General features: G+C 45.8%; 1 protein-coding gene and 1 long non-coding RNA gene across 2 annotated transcripts in view; one reads left to right on the forward strand and one right to left on the reverse strand.

Moving 5' to 3' along the window:
• Positions 1 to 3,908, forward strand: part of LOC138853783 (uncharacterized) — a 13,615-nt gene extending 9,707 nt beyond the window's left edge. The window contains exons 3-4 of the long non-coding RNA XR_011392942.1: positions 965 to 1,054; positions 1,359 to 3,908. This is a non-coding gene — a long non-coding RNA (uncharacterized lncRNA). The remainder of the gene's footprint in view (positions 1 to 964; positions 1,055 to 1,358) is intronic.
• A 15,746-nt stretch (positions 3,909 to 19,654) lies between these two features.
• LOC128687360 (homeobox protein Nkx-2.4-like) overlaps positions 19,655 to 25,000 on the reverse strand; it is a 27,821-nt gene continuing 22,475 nt past the window's right edge. Inside the window, exons 4-5 of the mRNA XM_053774777.2 lie at positions 23,385 to 23,624; positions 19,655 to 21,702 (exon numbers count right to left, since the gene is read on the reverse strand). Coding sequence (XP_053630752.2) covers positions 21,532 to 21,702; positions 23,385 to 23,624 — 411 coding nt within the window. The 3' untranslated portion in view covers positions 19,655 to 21,531. The remainder of the gene's footprint in view (positions 21,703 to 23,384; positions 23,625 to 25,000) is intronic.

The following is a 25,000-nucleotide window of genomic DNA, read 5'->3' on the forward strand; positions in this document are numbered from 1 at the left end:
ATATATATATATATATATATATATATATATATATATATATATATATATATATATATATATATATATATATATATATTTATATATATATTTATATATATATATATTTATATATATATATATATATATATATATATATATATATATATATATATATATATATATATATATATATATATATATTTATATATATTTATATATATATATATATATATATATATATATTTATATATATATTTATATATATATTTATATATATATATATATATATATTTATATATATTATTTATATGTTATATATTACATATATATATATATATATATATATATATATATATATATATATATATATATATATATATATATATATATATTATATATATATATTTGTGCCTCTAGTAGCAGTGTATGTATAAAAAGGTGTATGTATTTACTTTAATTTTTTAATATATATAGTGGTGCTAGAATCCTTGGTGAACAGGTAATAATGTAACCTTAATGACCTTTGTGTAGTTTGACTAAGCATAAAAATGGAGTAAACTTAAGCTTCCTGTTAATAATTTCTTCACACATTTTCAAGTCCAAGATGTGCTGTATGGTTCAACTTTTTTTATTATTGACCATCTCAGGTTATTTCAGTGGATGTGCTCTTTTTAATTTTAATTAAAAATTATAGTTTATAAATGCACCTACTTCATGAATTATAATTATTTTGTAGATAAAATCTCCTGTGATGTCTTTTAATCTTAAGATTTTATTATGGTGAGGATGTTGGGAATATTGATGGACTTTTGGTCTTCCAAGTACTGTACGACTTCATAAGTTCAGTGTTTTTCTTTAATATAATTCTCATTGTGTCTTCACTGCCAACCTCATCTGCAGTATTTTCATATTTCCAGTTTATTTAAACTTTCAGCAGTCTTTAAATTACCATCGGTTACAATAAATAGTTTTAACTTTTTTCCAGATACTTGAAGCTGCTCGGTCCCAGGAAAATGTCAACGGTAACATATAGGACTTAGGCAAGTGGATAAACATCTCGGTACCCTATTATGAAGTAAGTTCAAATCATTTCAGATGTTCATGTACATGTAACTATAAAATGGTTATAATTAAAACTATAAAGGGGTGGACAGTTAAGCCAGCAGAAGGCCGCGGTCAAATGACCAAAAGCTCCAGCTGCAACCCGCAACAGGAAACACAAACCTACCTGACCTTCAAATGTCTCTTGTCTTGTAGTGAACCTAAAGGCAGAGTAATTTTCTGGTATATATTTAAAACTTGTTTACTGTCGTATTTTTTTTAACCGTTTTTAAGGTAACTAGGATTTGGAATTTTGTACTTCATCTGTTATTCCCTAGGCTACCATCACCCAGGGTCCTGGTTGATGAAAGTGTGGGGCCCTCACATAAAAGAGGCTCGAGGGTTACCTCCCCCTTTTGCCCTCATGTTAGTCCCCCACTGATTCAGACCAGTCCTGGGGATGCCTAGGGATATCACCCTGGGTTAGTATTAGGATTACCATCAGCCTGGGGCTTCCATTATTCTTGGGGCTACCAATATCCTTGGAACTACCATCATCCCTGGGTTTACCATCAGCCCTGGGACTACCATCAGCTCTGGGGCTACCGTCAGCCCTGGGACTACCATCAGCCCTGGGACTACCATCATCCCAGGTACTACCGTCAGCCCTGGGGCTACCATCAGCCCTGAGGCTACCATCAGCCCTGGGGCTACCGTCAGCCCTGGGGCTACCGTCAGCCCTGGGACTACCATCAGCCCTGGGACTACCATCATCCCTGGGACTACCATCAGTTCGGGCTACCATCAGCCCTGGGACTACCATCCCAGGTACTACCGTCAGTCCTGTGGCTACCATCAGCCCTGGGGGCTTCCATCGGATTTCCATCAGCCCTGGGGCTACCATCAACCCTGTGGCTAACATTAGCCCTGGAACTACCATTCCCCCTTGAACTACCATTAGCCCTGGGGCTACTATTAACCCTGGAGCTATCGCCAGTCCTGGGGCTACCATCACCCCTGGGGCAATCATCAACCCAGTGTCTACCATCAGCACTGGGGGCTACCATCAACACGGGGCTACCATCGGCCCTGGGGCTACCATCGGCCCTGGGGCTACCATCGGCCCTGGGGCTGCAGTCGGCCCTGGGGCTACAGTCGGCCCTGGGGCTACCATCGGCCCTGGGGTTGCCATCGGCCATGTGCTAACGTCAACCCTGAGCTACCATCAGCACTGGAGCTCTCATCAACCCTGGAGCTATCATCAGCTCTGGGGCTAATGTCGGCCCTGAGTATTACTGGGGCTACTATTACCCCTGCGTTACGATCTGCTATCACTGCTTATCTAATTTTTTTTTTCAGCATAATTAATATCTTCCTTTCCACCTTTAGAGTCACTTTCAGACCGATGTTTTTCCTTACCCTAACCATTGTCTTTGTTTTTTCTCATATCCTAAAAAAAAATATTGACCTAAAATGTTTTCCCCCTAATACCTTGTTAGTGCTCATTTTGTCCATGCTGACTGCACACTTATCCTTCGGCCAAGTAAGTTTTTATTGGTTATTCTCTACTGTATTTTACTACGCTTTAGTAAAGATATTTTATATTAAATCTCACAGTATTATGCAGTCAATTTCTTCATATTAAAACTGTATCCATGGTTCTAAAGTGTTTTGTAAAAAGTGCTCAAACATTACTTTTAAATAAACTTTTCTTAGTTGTAAGTAAACTTAAATTTAGCACTTGTTGAAGTTTATAGGTTTTATTTAGCTAAAATTTTATGAATTTTCTGTATTGTAAGAATTTAACAATTGTAGTTCTTTGATGCATTACTGTAGTTTACTGTTGATCTGTATGTTCATCTATCATATCACTCGAATAGTAATTAAGAGCTTATTAATAAAAAATCACACTTCTACGTGCACTAACCACTACTACCAGCAACACCAATCTAACACCACTACAACAAAAAATTTAATTGGATTTTTTTACCTCATTAGTTATTTTCACATTGTGTATGGTCTTATTTTGTGGTGTTTTATTTATATTAGTAATTAATTTTGTTTTCTTGTGTTTATCTTTTGTCAAGAATACTGATTGACTTGCTCTAAGAACGCAATATCAAAATGATACACCTACCTCATCTGTAACTTGTAAAAGCAGGAAAGTACCTGATCTGTAAATCGTGAAATGAGAGGGTAACTAAACTAAATTGAAACAAATGTACTTAATGTATAGGCTGTGAAACAAGACTGCCAAACATATAGGCTGTAAAACAGGCATGTACCGAACGTCTAGGCTGTGAAACCAGGAATGCAACTAACGTGTAGGCTATGAAAACAGGAACGTAGCTAACGTAGGCTGTGAAACCAGCAATGTACCTAACGTCTAGGCTGTGAAATCAGGATAGTAACTAACGTGTAGGCTGGGAAACAGGAATACTTAATTACCTGTAGGCTGTGAAACCAGGAATGTAACGTGTAGGCTGTGAAACAGGCATGTGCCTAGCGTGTAGGCTGTGAAACGAAGAATGTAGCTAACGTGTAGGCTGTGAAACAGGAATACCTAATTACGTATAGGCTGTGAAACCAGGAATGTAACGTGTAGGCTGTGAAACCAGGAATGTACCTAACGTGTAGGCTGTGAATCCAGGAATGTACCTAACGTGTAGGCTGTGAAACCAGGAATGTACCTAACGTGTAGGCTGTGAAACCAGGAATGTACCTAACGTGTAGGCTGTGAAACCAGGAATGTACCTAACGTGTAGGCTGTGAAACCAGGATTGTACCTAATGTGTAGGCTGTGAAACCAGGAATGTAACTAAAGTGTAGGCTGTGAAACGAATACCAAATTAAGTGTAGGCTGTCAAACGAATACCAAATTAATTGTAGGCTGTAGGCTGTGAAACAGGCCCCCTCAAGGAAGCTTCCTTGATGTTGGTGAGGGGCTCTTGATTTAGGAAATTGGACCTGTGCTCCAGTTCCCCGAATTAAATCTGAATGCCTTCCACATCATCCCCCCCAGGCGCTGTATAATCCTCCGGGTTTAGCGCTTCCCCCTTAATTATAATAATGTGAAACAGGCATTTACCTAACGTGTAGACTGAAACTAGGAATGTAACGTGTATGCTGTGAAACAGGAATACCTTATTACGTGTATTTATTCTGTGAAACGCATGTACCTAACGTGTAGGCTGTGAAACCAGGAATGTAACTAACGTGTAGGCTGTGAAACCAGGAAGGGTGGTGAACCTTAGTCCACAGCGTTGAAGAGTGGTGGACCTTAGTCAGCGGCGTTAAAGGATGGTGGACCCTAAGCTGTAAAACCAGAAATCTACCTAACGTGTAGGCTGTGAAACCAAGAATATGCCTAACGTCTAGGCTGTGAAACCAGGAGCCCTTGTGGCTTAGCGCTTCTTTTTGATTATAATAATAATAATAATAATAATGTGAAACCAGGAATGTAACTAACGTGAAGGCTCTGAAATGAATACCTAATTGCGTGTAGGCTGTGAAACGCATGTACCAAACGTGTAGGCTGTGAAACCAGGAATGTAGCTAGCGTGTAGGCTGCGAAACCAGGAAGGGTGGTGAACCTTAGTCCACAGCGTTGAAGGGTAGTGGACCTTAGCGGCGTTGAAGGGCGGTGGACCTTAGTCCACAGTGTCGAAGAGTGGTTGACCTTAGTCCACAGTGTTGAAGGGTAGTGGACCTTAGCGGCGTTGAAGGGCGGTGGACCTTAGTCCACAGTGTTGAAGGGTGGTGGACCTTAGTCCACAGTATTGAAGGGTGGTGAATCTTAGTCCACGGCGTTGAAGGGTGGTGGACATTTGTCCACGGCGTTGAAGAATGGTGGAGTTGTCCACGGCGTTGAAGGGTGGTGGACCTTTGTCCATGGTGTTGAAGAGTGGTGGACTTTAGTCCACGACGTTGAAGGGTGATGGACCTTAGTCCACGGAGTTGAAGGTGGACCTTAGTCCACAGTGTTAAAGGGTGGTGGACCTTTGTCCACGGCGTTGGAAGGTGGTGGACATTTGTCCACGGCGTTAAAAGGTGGTGGACCTTAGTCCACAACGTCGAAGGGTGGTGAATCTTAGTCCACAGGGTCGAAGGGTGGTGGACCTTAGTCCACAGGGTCGAAAGGTGGTGGACCACCTTAGTCCACGGCGTTGAAGGGTGGTGGACAGTTGTCCCCGGCATTAAAGGGTGGTGGACCTAAGCCCACAGTCTCGAAGGGTGGTGGACCTTAGTCCATGGCGTTGAAGGGTGGTGGACATTTGTCCACGGCGTTAAAGGGTGGCGGACCTTAGTCCACGGCGTTGAAGGGTGGTGGACATTTGTCCACGGCGTTGAAGAATGGTGAACCGTTGTCCATGGCGTTGAAGGGTGGCGGACCTTAGTCCACAGCATTGAAGGGTGGTGGACCTTAGTCCACGGCGTTGAAGGGTGGTGGACATTTGTCCACGGCGTTGAAGAATGGTGAACCGTTGTCCATGGCGTTGATGGGTGGTGGATCTTAGTCCACAGCATTGAAGGGTAGTGGACCTTAGTCCACGGTGTTGAAGGTGGACCTTAGTCCACAGTGTTAAAGGGTGGTGGACCTTTGTCCACGGCGTTGAAGAATGGTGGACCTTTGTCCACGGCGTTGAAGAATGGTGGACCTTTGTCCACGGCGTTGAAGAATGGTGGACCTTTGTCCACGGCGTAGAAGAGTGGTGGAATTTTGTCTATGGCGTTGAAGAGTGGTAGACCTTTGTCCACGAGGTTGAAGGGTGGTGGACCTTAGTCCACAGTGTTGAAGGGTGGTGGACCTTAGTCCACGGCGTTGAAGGGTGGTGGACCTTAGTCCACGGCGTTGAAGGGTGGTGGACCTTAGTCCATAGTGTTGAAGAGTGGTGAACCTTAGTCCACGGCGTTGAAGGGTGGTGGACAGTTGTCCACTGCGTTAAAGGGTGGTGAACCTTAGTCCACAGTGTCGAAGGGTGGTGGATCTTAGTCCACGATGTTGAAGGGTGGTGGACATTTGTCCACGGCGTTAAAGGGTGGCGGACCTTAGTCCACATTTTCGAAGGGTGGTGAACCTTAGTCAACAGTGTTGAAGGGTGGTGGACCTTAGTCCACAGTGTTGAAGGGTGGTGGACCTTAGTGCACTGCGTTGAAGGGTGGTGGACATTTATCCACGGCGTTGAATGGTAGACCGTTGTCCACGGCGTTGAAGGATAGTGGACCTTTGTCCATGGCGTTGAAGGGTGGTGAACCTTAGTCCACAATGTTGAAGGGTGGTGGACCTTAGTCCACAGTGTTGAAGGGTGGTGGACCTTAGTCCACAGTGTTGAAGGGTGGTGGACCTTAGTGCACGGCATTGAAGGGTGGTAGACATCCACGGCGTTGAAGGATAGTGGACCTTTGTCCATGGAGTTAAAGGGTGGTGAACCTTAGTCCACAATGTTGAAGGATGGTGGACCTTAGTCCACGGAGTTGAAGGGTGGCGGACCTTAGTCCACAGTCTTGAAGGGTGGTGGACAGTTGTCCACGGCGTTAGTGGTGGACCTTAGTCCACAGTGTCGAAGGGTGGTGGACCTTAGTTCACAGTGTTGAAGGGTGGTGGACCTTAGTCCAGTGTTAAAGGGTGGTGGACCTTAGTCCACGACGGTGATGGGTGGTGGACGTTTGTCCACGGCGTTAAAGGGTGGCGGACCTTAGTCCACAATGTTGAAGGGTGGTGGACCTTAGTTCACAGTGTTGAAGGGTGGTGGACCTTAGTCCACGGAGTTGAAGGGTGATGGACCTTAGTCCACGGAGTTGAAGGGTGGTGGACCTTAGTTCACAGTGTTGAAGGGTGGTGGACCTTAGTCCACGGAGTTGAAGGGTGGTGGACATTAGTTCACGGAGTTGAAGGGTGGCGGACCTTAATCCACAGCGTTAAAGGGTGGTGGACATTTGTCCACGGCGTTAAAGAGTGGTGGACCTTAGTTCACAGTGTCGAAGGGTGGTGGACCTTAGTCCACGGCGTTGAAGGGTGGTGGACATTTGTCCACGGCGTTTAAAGGCGGTGGACCTTAATCCACAGTGTCGAAGGGTGGCGAACCTTAGTCCACAGTGTTGAAGGGTGGTGGACCTTAGTCCACAGTGTTAAAGGGTGGTGAATCTTAGTACACGGCGTTGATGGGTGGTAGACCTCAGTCCACAGTGTTGAAGATTGGTGGACCTTAGTCAACAGTGTTGTAGGGTGGTGGACCTTTGTCCACGGCGTTCAAGGGTGGTGGACCTTTGTCCACGGCGTTCAAGGGTGGTGGACCTTTGTCCACGGCGTTAAGGGTGGTGGATCAGTCCACAGCGTTGAAGAGTGATAAACCTCTGTTCACGGCGTTGAAAGGTGGTGGATCGTAGTTCACAGCGTTGAAGGGTTGTGGACCTTGCTTCACGGCGTTGAAGGGTGGTGGACCCTGGTCCATGGCGTTGAAGGGTGGTGGACCTTAGTTCACGGCGTTGAAAGGTAATGGACCTTAGTCCATGGCGTTGAAGGGTGGTGGACCTTTGTTCACGGCGTTGAAGGGTAGTGGACCTTAGTTCACAGCATTGAATATTGGTGGATCTTAGTCCTCAGCATTGAAGGTTGGTGGACCTTAGTCCACGGCGTTGAAGGGTGATGGACATTAGTCCACGGCGTTGAAGGGTGATGGACATTAGTCCACGGCGTTGACGGGTGATGGACCTTAGTCCACGGCGTTGAAGGGTGTTGGACCTTAGTTTACGGCCTTGAAAGTTGGTGGCCTTTAGTCCACGGAGTTAAAGGGTGGTGGGCCTTCGTCCACAGCGTTGAAAGATAGTGGACCTTAGTCCACTGCGTTGAAGGGTGGTGGACGTTATCCACTGTGTTAAAGGGTGGTAGACCATGGTGAACGGCGTTGAAGGGTGGTGGACCTTTATCCACGGCTTTGAAGGGTGGAAGACCTTGGTCCACAGCGTTGAAAAGTGGACCTTAGTCTACGGAGTACAAGGGTAGTAGACCCTAGTCCTCTGCGTTAAAGGATTATGGACCTTAGTCCACCGCGTTGAAGGCTGGTAAACCTTAGTCCACGGTGTTCAACGATGGTGGACCTTTGTCCACGGCGTTGAAAAGTGGTGGACCTTAGTCCACGGCGTTCAACGATGGACCTTAGTACACCCCGTTAAAGGGGTAATGAACCTTATAATCCGTGGTGTTAAAGGGTGGTGGGCCTTAGTTCACGGCGTTGAAGGGTGGTGGGCCTTAGTCCACGGCGTTAAAAGGTGGTAGACCTTAGTCCACTGCCTTGAAGGGTTATGGACCTAAGTTCGTTGCGTGGAAAGGTGATGGGCCTTAGTCCACGGCGTTCAAGTGTGGTGGACCTTTGTCCACAGCATTTAAAGGTGGTGGACCTTAGTCTACTGCGGTGAAGGGTGATAAACCTTAGTTCACTGCCTTGATGGGTTATGGACCTAAGCCCGCGGCGTTTAAAGGTGGTGGACCTTAGTCCACGGCGTTGAAGGGTGGTGGACTTGTAAACAGCGTTGAAAGGTGAACCTTTGTGTACTGCGTTGAAGTGTGGTGGACCTTAGCCCACGGCGTTGAAGGAATGTCGACCTTGTCCACGGCGTTAAGCGATGGGGGACATTTGTTCACGGCGTTGAAGGGTGGTGGACCTTTGTTCACGGTGTTAAAAAGTGTCCCTCACCCAGAACACCTTCAAGAGTGGACCTCACCCAGAGTGCCTTCAAGAATGGACTTAGCCATAGCGCCTTCAAAAGTGGACCTCACCAAGAGCGCCTTCAAGAATGGATCCTGTCCAGAGCGCTTTCAAGAGTGGACCCAGTCCAGAGCGCCTTCAAGAATGGATCCCATCCAGAGCGCCTTCGAGGGTGTGGACGCCGTCCAGAGCTGCCTTCGAGGATGGACCCTACCTATAGCATCCAGCTGAACTACTGGAGGCTGTGGACTAGGTTCACAAACAATATATTGGACTGTCTGCAATATTATTGGACTGTGTCCATTAATATTGCAATGTGTCCTGTATATACTTATATTCCTTCCCATAGTACACATTTCATAGTTTTTCGTTGTACCGATTTTGTGTAAACATCATTATTGGTAATTTCCACATTCTGACGTTTACGCAATGTTGGTCGAGTGTAAGTTATGTAATGTTTGCTAGGGTTACCTTATTCTTTTCTGTCCCTCCCTCCCTTCTCTCACTCGCGCCGCTCCTTGTGGGTTGGCTGGCAGCATATCACCATCAGCCTGATGCCCTGGCAGTTGGTGAGCGATTTCTGGTGGTAACCTAGCTACCACCGGTAATCAACCGAAGTACCCCTTGGTGCGTGGTTTGGGGTTCCACGTAACAAAGGTTCTCTATGAGAACCTTTGGACGAGTCACCCCGGTCCGGCTCGAAGATCACAGACCTCAACGTGGTGGGCTGGTGTAACTTTGAGCAGCATTGTATCTCTAAGTCGGTAGAAATAAATTCTACTAATTTTGTATATATTGAAGATAATTAGGCTTGGTTACGAGATAAATGCTGCTTCAAGGCTAACATGTGATCTCTGCTCTTAGGAACGCTGTAGTATCCTTGTGGGTTTAGCGCTTAATTTTGATTATAATAATGCTCTGAGGTACATTTTAATGAAATTTCAAGATAAAATGTCTTAATGACCAATTAAACTGATGGCTTGAAATATAATTAAATGGAGAGGAGGCATCTGAATATTGCTTTTTAAGCTAGCAGGCTGAACCTTGCTCTTAACCTAGCAGGCTGAACCTTCCATTTAACCTAGCAGGCTGAACCTTCCTCTTAACCTAGCAGGGTGAAACTTAAGTTTTATTCATACCTAGCAGGTCCCCTCGAGGGAACCTTGATGCTGGTGACTGGCTCATGTTCTAGGTACTTGGATCTACACTCCAGTTCCCCTTCCCTCAGGCGTTCTATAATCCCTGTGGGCTTAGCGCTCCCCCATATACCTAGCAGACTGGAACTTGCTCTTATTACCTAGTTGAAACTTGCTCACTTGAACGTCGGGGGCTATATAGCGTGTCTAGGTTTAGCGTTTCCCCTGATTAAAAGTTTTTTAACTGATTATGCTTACTGAACTCATCAAGGGAGGTAGGTGCCTCGATGCTGGTGAGGTGTTCTTCATCCAAGGAAACTGGACTTCCTATTCGATTTAACCTGAGGACCTCCCAGGTGCTGTATGACCCCTACAGGTTTTGCACCACTGTGAATGAAATTCCCAGAGCTGCAACTCTAGCTCGAGGGATCTTATATTCTTGTCCAGGTTTCCACGCAATTACTGGGGTGTTGAAGAGTGAAAGAAGGATGGCGACTGTTTTGGGAAAACTTTGGATGACTGTAAAACATTTACAGTCACGATAATACTGGAAGAAAGCATACAAGAGAAAGAGGAACCAAAAAATAGATAAACATTATTATTTGAGAGGAAAAAGTTTGAGGATACCATCTAACAAACATTTGAATACACAAACACATGATGTGTGCATGTTGAGCTCTTGATGACCAGTCCATATTTTTCCCAGGCTGAGCCACAGTGGCTCCTCAAGGGAGGTTCCTCGACGCTGGTGAGGGGCTCTTGATCTAGGGAATTGAATCTGTGCTCCAGTTCCCTGAATTGAGCCTGAATACCTTCCGTAACCCCCCCCCCCATATGCGCTATATAATCCTGCGGGTTCGGTGCGCTGTATAGCCATTGTGATTTAGCGCTTCTCTTTGATTATTAAAATAATACGGGCTCAGCTCTCCCCCATGATTATAATTGAGCCACAATCGACTAACAGCTAGGTATGTACTTTGCGGACAGATACGAGGAGACGACTCCAGTCCGGAGATCGTACCCACGACGTAGGTACGATATTAGGCCATAGTCACGCTACCGTGGATGTCGAGTTGAGGCAGGCAGTTGCATTATTGATGAGTCATTGTGGCATGCTGTGTTGGTCAACATAAAAAGTCATTGATATGCTAGAATACATTTTTTGAAGTATTTAGACAGGTACAGAACTTATTAAGACCCCTCTGGGGAGGTTCCTTGACGCTAGTGAGGGGCTCTTGATCTAGGGAATTACATCTGGTTCAGTTCCCTGAATTGAGCCTGAATACCTTCCATTCCACCCCCCAACAGGCGCTGTATAATCCCTACGGGTTTGGCGCTCACCCATGGTCACAATTCGCTCAAAATGAGAGAAATCTTTGCTCCCAGAGCGTATGTCAGCGTCACCTACAGGTAGAAGGGAAATTTCAATTGTCTTTTCTTTGTTTACAAAATTCTGATCCAGGAGGGTAAGGATCACCTACTGTCTCAACCTGGGTCACTTCACCTACTGTCTAAGCCTGGGTCACTTCACCTACTGTCTCAGCCTGGGTCACTTCACCTACTGTCTCAGCCTGGGTCACTTCAACTGTCTCAACCTGGGTCACTTCACCTACTGTCTCAGCCTGGGTCACTTCACCTACTGTCTCAACCTGGGTCACTTCAACTGTCTCAACCTGGGTTACTTCACCTGTCTCCCTCTTCAAGGGGGGCTCCTTGGCGTGGTGAAGAGGCTCTTGGTCTGAGGAATTAGCCCTGTCGGTCTTCTTCCTCAGACCGAACCTAATTACCCCCCATTCTCCCCTCCCCTATCCCATCCTCCCCATCCTCCCCTTTTTCCATTCCTCCTCCTCCTCCTCACCCCTCCCTTTTGCCCTTCCTCTTTTTAGCCTTCGTGATTTCTCCCACAGGCGTGCTAGTTCCTAGGTAGGGGAAAGGACACCGGGGTCGATCCCATTCCGTTGAGGTTTCTTGGCGGTGGCGTAGTTTGCCGTGGAATCTGGATTGCCTAGGGATGTCCCGATCCCTCTCCGGTATCCCGGAGTAGCTTTGGGTGTCTTTTGGGCGACGGGTGTATCTCTGGAAGCCACCTTTCGGATTCCGGGGGTGGTGGCTGAAGGAGGTATGCTTTGTGGCGGATATCCGGCCGCCCTCTCTTTTGTCCACCGAGGTAGCTCGGCAGATGTGAGGTTGCTATCCCGGATTGCTGGTTTACTGGCATGAAGGGTAGGGTATGGCACGGGTTCCATGCTGCATCTGCGCTACTAGCGGTGTCGAGTCCTCTTGGGCGCGGAGGGAGATTTCCGGCCCTTTCATTCCTCCTGGGAACTATTCCTCCCCGCTCCCCCCTTTTTTTATTCTTTTTTTTGTTTTTATTTTCTTTTCTTCTTTCTTTTTTTTTCTTAAAAACAAAAAGCAAAGGAGTAACCTAACCATGGCAGCCCTAGTCCATGAAACCACTACCCCCGGGCCCCTTCTTGATACCGCACCCCATTCTGACCCTGCCTTGTGTTTAGACCACTCTTCGGACACTCCTGATGCCCCTGTACCTCTTGCTGGTGCTGTTTCCTCACCCGCTTCAGGTACCGGGGCTTCGACTGACTCCTTCGATTTGTCTGAACTCCGCTCTCCTTTGACTATGCTTCCGGCTTCTCCCTCTACGGTACGGCAATTTTCGAATCGCCCACCCATTTCATGCCGGACCAACTCCGGTCCTACTCCTAAACGCCAACGTCAATCTCCTGATGATGCTCCGTCGTTACCTTCCCATTCTACTCGGAAACGACCGACACGTCAAGCACTCCCTCTCCACGCTCAGTTTCGGACCACACAATGGACTAAATTCTTTACTTTAAGACCAACTTCTTCTTCTGCCTACCTTTCTGACCATAGTATTGCCAAAGCGCTCCTGCGTCATGTTGGCAGAGATATTTCATTTCACGCTCTCAAGAGCGGTACGCGCATCGTCACTGTCCAGAATGCTACCCAAGCTCATGATCTTTCTCTCCTTTCGAATATCGATACTACTCCTATCACTATTGAAAAACATCTTTCTCTCAATTCTTGTAGTGGTACTGTCATTCTGCCCCATACCATAGTCCAACAGAATTTCCAGTCATGTGGCAATGACATTTTTGAACAGCTGGAACTCCAGGATCTCCCAATCCTCAAAGTAGACACTTATGTCCTTCCTGCCCGGGGGCGGAGACGTTACCCTTGCAATGTGGCTCGTTTAACTTTTGACAGCCGAGAACTCCCGTCCTCTGTATATGTCGCGGGACATCGGTTACAAGTTCGAAAGGTGATACCTACACCGCAACAATGTAGAAATTGCTGGCGTTTTGGTCACCCAGCGAAATATTGCAGATCTATGGCCGAATGCCCAGTCTGTGGTGCCGACAACCATTCTAATACATCTTGCAGTCAACCTCCATCTTGCCTTAATTGTAATGAAGCTCACCCTTCGTACTCCCGCCGTTGCCAGGTCTACTTAAATGAACGTGAAATCCGTTGCCTCAAAGAGGCAGAAGGTCTCCCTTATGCTATGGCAGTTACTCATCTCCGCCTCCAAGGGAGACTACCCCGTGTTTCTTATTCTCGTGTTTCCAAACATCCCCCCACTTCTGGGGTCCCATCTTCTGCAGCCTCCTCTGTTGTTACCCCTCCCATAGCCATTACGGCATCTAATCCTTTTGCTGTCCTTGGCTCTGACGTCCCGACTACAACTCAGTCTGTTCTCACATCTTCGCGTCCTTCCTCACAAGCCCCAGTATCGACAAGACCTCGTACGACACCTAATACCAATCGCCCCTCTACTCAGAAGTCCAAAAAATCCACATTGCTCAAATCTTCTTTGCCCCTTCCTTCCCTTCTTCCACCTCCACACGTTACCTTTCCAGTCTCTGTACCTAGTTCTTCCCCTCTCTCTGGCTCTATTGCTGTATAGCCCTTGTGGCTTAGCGCTTCTTTTTGATTATAATAATAATAATAATCTGGCTCTATTACAAGTGTGGAGATTCACCCTCCTCCTCGTACTATGCCTTCCACCCCCGTCCCCTCCCAAGTTTCTCCCTCTTCTGTCACCTCCCAGGTTTCTACCTCTTCTGTCCCCCCCCACACTTCATCTCCAGTCCCTTACACTTTTCCCTCCCCCTCTACTTTGGTACAGTCCATTACTGTCCCAATCTTTACTCACCCTCCTCCTCCTATCTCCAATATGGTTTCCCATACATCTTTGAATTCAGAAACACTTGAAGCCATTTCAGAATATATTGCAGAGACTAAACCTTCAATGGACACTGATTCACTTCCTGTTCCTTCTCTTCCCTCTCCTCCATCTTCACAACCCCATTCTTCGCAACGCTCCGTTCCTTCGCTACTTGAACATCTTCCAATGCCACCACACGTTGACTTTTCTAACCCCTCTAGTCCGTAGGTGCCTTTACCTACAGATTCCTGATATTTTCTTCATCGCCAATCATGGCCTATTTACAGTGGAATATCCGCGGCCTCAGGGGTAATCGGGGTGAGCTTCAGATGTTGCTTTCCAGGTTTTCCCCTGTTGGTGCTTGCTTACAAGAACCAAAATTACACTCGGCTGTTTTCCAACCTATCTCAGGCTATAATTTATTGTATTCTTCGGATCCTTTCTCAGATGGGACCTTTAATGAAAGTGCCCTTCTTCTACGCAATGATATTCCGTACTGTCAACTATTTGTCCATACCTCGCTGCATTACACTGCAGCCCGTATCCACTTGAATAAGTGGTTTACAATATGTTCTTTATATCTCTCTCCTTCTCGAGCATTTTCTATCCCAGACTTTGCCTTTCTTGTTTCATCCTTACCACCACCACTTCTGTTACTTGGTGATTTTAATGCCCACCATTTCCTCTGGGGGGGGTCTCATTGTGACTCACGTGGCATTCAGTTGGAGGCTTTTCTTGCCTCTCACCCCCTCCATGTTTTAAATACGGGTACTCCCACCCATTTTGATCCTCGTACTCATACTCTCTCTTGCATCGATCTATCAGTCTGCTCTTCCTCCACAGCACTAGACTTCACCTGGTCTGTTCTACCAGACTTACATGACAGCGATCATTTTCCGATCATTCTTACTTCTCCTTCCTATTCACCACCTTCCCGTAGCCCTCGCTGGCAATTTGATCGGGCAAATTGGGATCTTTACTCACACCTCACTGCTTTTAGTGAGGTTCCTTCTTCATCCTCCATTGATGAGCTCCTACACATCTTCTCGACATCAGTTTATACCGCAGCTTCTCATTCTATACCCCACACCTCAGGCAGGCATTCTCAGAAGTGCGTGCCTTGGTGGTCTCCTGCTTGTGCTCGTGCAGTACGTTTGAAACGTGCTGCATGGGGCAGGTACCGGTACAATAGAACCGCTGAGAGACTTGTTGATTTTAAGCAGAAGCGTGCGATCGCTCGCCGTGTCATCCGTGAAGCTAAACGCACTTGTTGGCGAGACTATGTTTCCACCATCACCTCTGCTTCTTCTATGAGTGCAGTCTGGAAAAAAGTGAGGAAATTGAGTGGTAAATACTCTCCTGACCCGGCTCCTGTTCTACGGGTCACTGGTGTTGATATAGCAAACCCTCTCGACGTTGCCATTGAACTTGGCACACATCTGGTCCGTATTTCCCGAGGGCTCCATCTATGCCCCTCGTTTCTTTCCTCAAAGTCTGCCAGAGAGTTAGTACCCTTGGACTTTTCTTCTCTCGGAGAAGAACAGTATAATGTGCCTTTTACACTTCAAGAACTGGAGGCAACGCTCTCAGCTTGCCGATCATCGGCAGCTGGGCCTGATGACATTCATATTCGTATGTTACAACATTTACATCGGTCAGCCCTTGTAGTCCTCTTACACCTCTTCAATCTTATTTGGGCACAAGGAGTTCTTCCCCAGCTGTGGAAATCTGCCATTGTTCTCCCTTTCCGCAAACCGGGTACTACAGGACATGATGCCTCCCACTATCGCCCCATCGCTCTTACAAGTGCAGTTTGCAAAGTGATGGAACGCCTCGTAAATCGACGTTTAATGTGGTATTTAGAGACTCACAACAGTCTCTCCGCTAGTCAATATGGCTTTCGTAAGGGTCGTTCTACCATAGACCCCTTACTACGCTTGGATACGTATGTTCGTAATGCCTTTGCGAATAATCACTCAGTTATTGCCATATTTTTTGACCTTGAGAAGGCATATGACACAACTTGGAGGTATAATATTTTGGCCCAGGCCCATTCCTTAGGCCTCCGAGGCAATCTACCATCCTTCCTTAAGAACTTTTTAACTGACAGACATTTCCGTGTTCGAGTCAATAATGTTCTTTCCCCGGACTTCGTCCAAGCTGAAGGTGTCCCTCAGGGATGTGTTCTAAGCACAACACTTTTTCTCCTTGCTATAAATGATTTGGCCTCTGTTCTTCCACCCAATATTTGGTCATCACTCTATGTTGATGACTTCGCTATTGCTTGTGCAGGCGCTGACTGTCACCTTATTGCAGTTTCTCTCCAGCATGCGGTCGACCGTGTTTCCACTTGGGCCACCACACATGGGTTTAAATTTTCAAGTACCAAAACTCACCAAATTACTTTCACTAGACGCTCTGTTATCTCCGATCATCCTTTGTATCTCTATGGCTCCCGTATCCCCGAACGTGATACAGTCAGGTTTCTAGGCCTTCTCTTTGACCGTCGGTTAACCTGGAAACCTCACATTACCTCTCTGAAGGCAACTTGTCACAGCCGGCTAAACCTTCTTAAAACCCTTGCTCATCTTTCCTGGGGAGCTGATCGTCGAACTCTGCTTCGCCTACATTCAGCCCTCGTTTTATCGAAACTCGATTATGGTGACCAGATTTATTCCGCGGCCTCTCCTGCTACTCTCTCTAGCCTTAACTCTATCCATCACCAAGGCTTACGTTTGTGCCTTGGTGCTTTTCGCTCTTCCCCTGTTGAGAGCCTCTATACAGAAGCAAATGTTCCATCCTTGTCTGATCGCCGTGATGCCCATTGCCTTCGTTACTATGTACGCTCTCACGATCTACACAATCCTTCCATTTATAGAATGGTCACCGATATTAGTAGACATTCTTTATTCGTTCGCCGCCCCTGTTTGCTCCGTCCCTTTTCTCTTCGCCTACTTTCACTCTTGTCTTCCCTTCAGTTACCACCTTTATATGTTCATGTAGCATCTCACTTTTCCCTACCCCCCTGGGAAGTTCCAGCTGTTCGGGTCTGTTCTTTCTCACTCCCTTGCTCGAAAGCTCAACTGCCTACGGTGGCTTCCCGCTCTCTTTTTCTTGATCACTTCCACTCTCATTCTCATGCCACCGCTGTGTACACAGATGGCTCTAAGTCTTCAGACGGCGTCGGATTCGCAGCAGTGTTTCCGGACAGCGTCGTACGAGGGCATTTACTATCTTCAGCTAGCATTTTTACTGCTGAACTGTATGCCATTCTTGCAGCACTTATTCGTATCGCATCTATGCCTGTGTCATCATTTGTAGTAGTCTCAGACTCCCTTAGTGCTCTACAGGCTATACGAAAATTTGATACATCTCATCCCCTAGTTCTCCGTATCCAACTTTGGCTACGCCGTATCTCTACCAAACATAAAGATATTGTTTTTTGTTGGGTCCCTGGTCATGTCGACGTACAGGGCAATGAACAGGCAGACACTGCTGCGCGGTCAGCAGTATATGACCTACCAATTTCCTATCGAGGTGTTCCATTTCTAGACTATTTTGCTGCAATAGCTACCCACCTTCGCACCCGTTGGCAACAACGTTGGTCAACTCTGCTCGGTAACAAACTTCATTCTATTAAACCGAGCATAGGTTACTGGCCGTCTTCTTGTCATCAGTGCCGAGGTTGGGAGACCACTCTCTCCCGCCTTCGCATTGGCCACACTCGTCTTACTCATGGGTATCTCATGGAGAGGCACCCTGTTCCTCTCTGTGAGCAGTGTCAAGTTCCAGTATCGATTAGCCACATTCTGTTAGACTGCCCTCTCTATCAACGAGCACGCAGAATTTACCTCCAACGTCGTCTTCGTTCTCCTACTCTCTCTTTACCTTCCCTTCTTGCTGATGGACCCTCCTTTAATCCTGACTCTCTCATTGACTTCTTGACAACGACTGATTTACTCCACAAACTCTGATGATACTTTTCACACTCCCCTCAGCCCTTTCTGGTTCAGTCTCTTGCTGCCCTTTACCCTTTCACCATCCACTGCCCCGCTGTTATCCGTAACCTGTTGCTCATCCATCTCCCTTTTGCCACCTGATGCCCTCGCTTCCTTCCTGCCCTGCAGCGCTGTATAGTCCTTGTGGCTTAGCGCTTCTTTTTGATTATAATAATAATTCACCTGTCTCAACTTGGGTCACTTCACCTACTGTCTCAACCTGGATCACTTCACCTACTGTCTCAACCTGGATCACTTCACCTGTCTCAACCTGGGTCACTTAACCTGTCTCAACCTGGGTCACTTCAACTGTCTCAACCTGGGTTACTTCACCTGTCTCAACTTGGGTCACTTCACCTACTGTCTCAACCTGGATCACTTCACCTGTCTCAACCTGGGTCACTTCACCTGTCTCAACCTGGGTCACTTCACCTGTCTCAACCTGGGTCACTTCACCTGTCTCAACCTGGGTCACTTCACCTACTGTCCTTCACCAGGGTGTGGATCAGTGAAAGGGTAAAGTTTACAGTACTCCAAAATTATCTGTTAATCAAGTTCTTCGAATTTTTAATTTTGGTCTTGACCATGCTAATTTTTATGATATTGGCCTTACCCTAGTGTAGGGTGACCCCAAAATAAGAAACACAATCACAACACGTTCACAACCACGAGTGACTTACTCAACCCTTCTAGGACTGCAACAGCCAGTGTGTGGGTTTACCTGTTTATACTTATATGTTGTTGCAGGGGTCAATTCACAGCTCCTGGTCCTGCCTCTCCGCTGTGTGTGAGAGTACGTGCGTGCGCTCGTGGTCTGCAAGGTTCACACGGCTCCTGGGAGGCAATCAGGTTCGATCCAAAGAACGAGAGAACTACTCCAGCTTCTCGAATCAAAAGCCCTTCGCCATCATCAAGGCACCCCCACCCCCTTGAAGAAAAACACACTAAATATTCCATAAACATAATGCATATTTTACTAGGCCTCAAATTTGTTTTTTTAACCGTAATGAATAAACATTGTTAATGAGTAAAATTTTTTTTTCTGAAAACGCTTAAAGACTCCCCCCCCCCCTAAAAAAAAAAAAAGAATGCATAAAATCCTAAAAAAGTGAAGATATTGCGAAAACATTTTTAATTTAATAAGAAATATTGCAATTTTGGGACAAAACCTTATAGCCCTTGTGGCTTAGCGCTTCTTTTTTATTATAATAATAGTAATATGGGACAAAACCTGCAGATGTTTTGGTTGCCATGGATACAACAAACAGCTGAGTCGATAGTTAAGTTAGAGACAGAAAACAACGTAAACCTTCATCATAACGTTTCGCTCAAAGAAGTTTCGTTATAGGACTTATTTTTCATTTGTCTTTCTCGCCGGTGAAATTGTGGCTAATATACGTATGTAGAAGCGCTAAACCCGTAGGGAAATAGGACATCAGGAATGATCAGTGGAAGCAGAGGGCAGCTCAACTTTCTCGGATCAAGAGCTGTTCAGCATTGAGGCACCTTCCTGGAAATTAAATTTATATATGGTAAATTATAATTTATTTTTTTCCTTAAATTAGTAATTTTGACAAAAAAAGCTTCAGATTTTATTTTTTTTTATTTAATGAAACAATAATATTTGTTAGTATTATGAGTTGAGTTTTTTGTCTTGTAGTTGATGTTAATTTGTTTATAAGATGATTTTTTTTTTTATGTTTTATATCGGATGGTAAATGATATGGTGGCCAGGCTGTACTTGGTTAATGGTCGCCAGCCCTGGTTAATGGTCCCTAGACCTTGCTTATGGTCGTCAGGCCTGGTAAATGGTCGCCAGACTTGGCAAATGGTCGTTAGACCTGGCTAATGATGATTGCTAGTCCTAGCTTCTTAAGACGACCAGCTGATGTGGATCCTGAGTATTTGAGTTCGATGCTGTATAGCCCTTGTGGCTTAGCGCTTCTTTTTGATTATAATAATAATAATAATAATTTGAGTTCGATGTCGCGTTTCTTGCTTTCCGTGTTCGTCTTCGAGATGTGATATGATCATTTATTTCTATGTTTAAGTTCCACTTTGGTAAGACGACACAGATTACCGCTCTTTTGCGAAGGACGCCAGCCAAACCCAGAAGCTCTTTGGCGTCCAACGCTAACCAATCCCAGATGCTCTTTGGCGTCCAACGCTAACCAATCCCAGATGCTCTTTGGCGTCCAACGCTAACCAATCCCAGATGCTCTTTGGCGCGGGGTGTCAGCCAATAGCAGACGTTCACCCGCACTATTCAGGAACACTGTCGCTGTATAGCCCATGTAGCTTAGCGCTTCTTTTTGATTATAATAATAATCGGAAACACTGTCCTGGTTTGGAAATTTCCTTATCACTTTAGAGGGGAAAAATAATTTAAGAATACATAATTTATGTTCATTCTCGTGTTACTCAAGGAGCAAAAAAAAAAAAAATAAGGGAATTTTCATCCTATTTTTTCCACCTTATTTAATTTTAGGTTTTCTTCTGTTTTCAAATATTTTTTTTTCCATGAAAAAACACTATACTACATAATTATTGCTTTTTACTAAGTACAAAATGTCCGCACTTCTCACTATTCACTCTCCAGGTTCGAAGAGACTACACGCACACATATATACACACAAACACACTGGCATTCACACAAACATACACACTCGAACATATACATATATATGTACATATACTTTCATATTTATCTAATGTTCCTCTTTATCTTAGAAAATATAAATGCTCACTTTTTTGGGGAGACCATTTCTTCGACAGTCACAAATATACCTGAACTCTGAAGTCGAGCTCCCTACCAGTCTTCATCTATGCAGAAGCAACGCTCGCTTCACCAGGTGGAAGGCAACGTGTTCTGCAGTGACACTAAATGGATGTCGTATTCTCTGCAGCGACACCAAGTGGGAGGCTATGTTCTGCAATTATACTTAGTGGGATACTCTATGTTCTTCGGTAACACTAGGTGGTAGGCTGCAAGTTCGGCGTTGAATACATAAAAAAAAGTGCTGTATAAGATCATTCGTGGTCTTTTATATACTTTATGCGTGTGTTTTCTTAATTCTCTTTCAACCTACCCAATGAGATAGAAAATGACACTGTTTTTAGTTTTATTTGTTTTGGCACCGTGAGAAAGATAAGGTGCCTATCTCAGCTCTCATCTGGCACTGAGTTGTTTTTCTCGTATGGCACTTTAAAGAAAGACAATACCAGTCTCATCTCTTGGTTTGGCACTGTGAAGAAGATACGTCTCAGCTACTGTTCGATACTTCAAGACAGTATGGATCTCGTTTCTCGTTTGCACTATGCGCTATCAACACAACTAGTCTCGCACTTCGTCTATGTCTCGCGCATTAGGAACTGCCAGTGTTGTGTGTGTGTGTGTGTGTGTGTATGTGTGTTTTAGAGAGCAACTTGAAGACGTCCCTGCTCCTGGCTACACGTCCCATCCTCCATCACCACGTACGCAAAGTCTGCTGATTGAAGGTTTGGGACTGTGGGTAGGCCGTTGTTTGGCCAGTGTATGGGCATTGGTAGGCCGGAGGAGAGTACTGTGGGGGGTTGTATGCGGGAGGGTAGGCTGGTGGGTAGCCTGCAGGACATGGCTTGCCGTCACGTACCAGAACCTGCAAAGATTAATAAACTGATGTACGACTATATAAATAATTTATATGCCATAATAAATAATGATACTGAAGAATAAAAGTCAAACTACCAAGGCTAAGAACAATTTACATTTAACACAAAGTCTCCAGATGTCTGAAGAACATTCGGTCCGTCTTAGACACTTATCAAAACATTATCAGTTCTTGACAAAGTCCAGAGTGGACCGAAAAGTCGTCAATTTTTTTATTCTCCCATTTGAGCTGAGGTGTAAGTGTTGGTAAGAATGTTGGGTTTGACAAGGACTTTTCAAGTATGGGCCAGTAGGCTTGCTGCAGTGTTCCCCCTTTCTTATGTACTTATATATTACTCATGAACACAGGCAAATCATAGTTAAAAAACAAAAAGGCACTACTTCCTTTTCTTTCTCTCTTATTCCCGTCCTGTTCCTCTCGCCGGTATATATACTGGCTCCCTCACACTTTTCTTCAAGAGTGCAACTGGCAGGTGTAGTAGTAGCAGCAGCAACATACACAGCAAGAGGCATTCTTGAGTTTCCCCAGCGCTCGGGCTTAATGCCCAAAGCTGGGGTGTGACTCCAAAAGGATCCTGTAGTGCTTGCTGCCTTTGCACCTCCTGCTGCTATGCAGCTGCCACACCCTTCCAACCCAGTGTGGGCGGGTTTGTGGCAGCCCAAGGTGTCTAGCTTCTTCCTCCAAGCCCCTTGGTGGCTGGGAATGGGGCTGGGGACAGCTGGTCCCAGAAGAAGAGGAAGTACTTGTACCTCTTCCCACGGCAGACATTGGTCTGAGACACTTTCTCGACAGGGAGCCAAGGCCGGGCCACCTCTCGGAAAAGGCCCGGCGAATCTACGACAGAACAGAAACACTTTTCTGTTAGTATGGCTTTTGTAAATGATCCAAGTCGGACCGAAACATTGTCGTAAGCTCCCCTCTTTTATTTGCGAGTTATTTGTGTATAAATCATAGTTTATAACAGTATTTCTAGGGAAGTTGAAAGTAAGAACAGCTCAGAGTAAACACCATTATCACCCCGAAGAAAAATCACAAAAAATATTTGAGAAACACAGCTGAGAAGCTTTACTAAATGACGTATCCTCACCATTTAAAGCAAATAAAAAAAACTGGGATTTCCTTCCATGGACTGTGCCAAGGAAACAGGAGTCACCTTAGCACATTCTACAGAATCCCCTTTACGATGTGCTGATAAAGGTGTGCAAGACACAGGCGTGAGTGTGTGTGAGAGAGAGAGGTAACATATGCTTCAAGAAAGAGAACGACAGAACAAATCTTTAGCTTAGATACAAACAATTAGCAGTGGGTAGCGGCCACTGCCTACAGAACTGAGGGATGGAACACGAACTTATGAGAGGATTGAGACAGATTCACTTACGCTTGTTGCGTTACTAAATAGCCTGACTGAAGTACCACAATGGGAGAGCTGCACAGCATTTCCATCACTTCTCATAATAGTGCGACTTATGTCAAAGCTTTTCAAGGAAGAGAAGTTTGTCTAAACAAGGAGTGATAAGAATTCCTATCAGGGTTAGCCGGGTGTGGACCTACCACCCGAGTCCAAACTATCTCATGTTTGAGCCTATATTACGCTTTGTTTACATAATATGTTGCATTCACGAAAGATGTTAACCTATGAGCGCAAGAGAATAACCGCTACCAACACTCACAGGAACTGCCACTCTGCGAGGGGAGGTGACGGAGGCCATGGAGGCGGCGGCGGCGGCAGCGGCGGTGGTCATTTCCAGGTTCTTGTCCTGTCTCTGGCGCTTGCACTTGTAGCGGCGGTTCTGGAACCAGATCTTTACTTGGGTGGAGGTGAGTTTGAGCAGGCTGGCTAGGTGTTCCCTCTCCGGTGCTGAGAGATATCGCTGCTGCTTGAACCGCCTCTCTAACTCGTATACCTGAGCCTGAGGAAAAAAGAGGAGGAAAATATATGCATAAGCCATTTATTAACGGTTCCTGGGGTCATTGCCCCTGCCTCCCGGTCTCAGACCTGGCCACCTAAAAGATTTACACACACGAAAGTAAAGTGTAAAGAGAATGCAAGCAGAGGTCTGCAAGATTTACCTGCCGTCTTACATGTCCACGAGACTTATTAAAAAAAGACTAGCAAACTTGTAAGAGTGAAAAACATTTTTCAAAATCGTGTTTCACATGACAGGGCGGTGTAACCTCCCTGTGGGAATGATATCTGCAAACCTATTACCTAGCTGTCTATGTTATACACATTGGCTAGAATCTCAGCAAGTTCGAACCCTGGCACTCAGACCACAGAGTCCAGCACACGCAAGGCAGTAGTAGCCCTGACGTGGTCTGACACACAGCTGCCACTTCAGGGGGTGTGCGGGGGAGGAGGGTGAGGAAGATTAGCAGGAGACTGAGCTGCCACTTGAATGTTGAGGGTCGTGCAAGTTCTCGAAACACTGTAGAACATCGTAATATATCTCAGGTGGGTCGGCCGCACCATAAACACCACGCCCACCTTCTCACGCCCATCCTTCCACCTTTGATGTCAGCTACTCCCACTTCCTCACCCTCCATACCATTGACGTCAGCCATCCCCACCTCCTCACCCCCACCATTGATGTCAGCCACTCCCACTTTCCTTCGCCTGGCTATGGCTTGTCACACGACGATCATTGTCAAGGTTAGTGAGTCTTAAAACTATGCACTATAACTATTGGATACAGTGCCAGTATAGGTGCCAAAGAGAGCGTGCCAGTAAGGGTGCTAGGCTGCTAATAAGGGTGCCAGGGACACTGCTAATGAGGGTGCCAAGGAGAATGCTATTAAGGATGCCAGGGACACTGCTAATAAGGGTGCCAGGGACACTGCTAATAAGGGTGCCAGGGACACTGCTATTAAGAGTGCCAGGGACACTGCTATTAAGAGTGCAAAGGAAAATGCTAATAAGGGTGCCAAGGAAAATGCTAATAAGGGTGCCAGGGACACTGCTAATAAGGGTGCCAGGGACACTGCTATTAAGAGTGCCAAGGAAAATGCTAATAAGGGTGCCAAGGAAAATGCTAATAAGGGTGCCAAGGAGAATGCTAACAAGGGTGCCAAGAGAGTGCTAATGAGGGTGCCAGAAACACTATGAATAAAGGTGACGAGGAAAGTGCTAAAGAGTGTGCCAGTAAGGGTGCCAAGGACAATACTAACAAGGGTGTCAAGGACAGTGTCAATAAGGGTGCCAATGAGAGTGCCAGTAAGAGCCAAGGAGAGTACCAGTACAGGACAAGAATTTCCACGTGTCAGTTCGTTCACTTCTGCACGGTCTGAG

Source organism: Cherax quadricarinatus, chromosome 40 (assembly GCF_038502225.1).
Source record: "Cherax quadricarinatus isolate ZL_2023a chromosome 40, ASM3850222v1, whole genome shotgun sequence".
In the NCBI taxonomy this organism is placed as follows: domain Eukaryota; kingdom Metazoa; phylum Arthropoda; class Malacostraca; order Decapoda; family Parastacidae; genus Cherax; species Cherax quadricarinatus.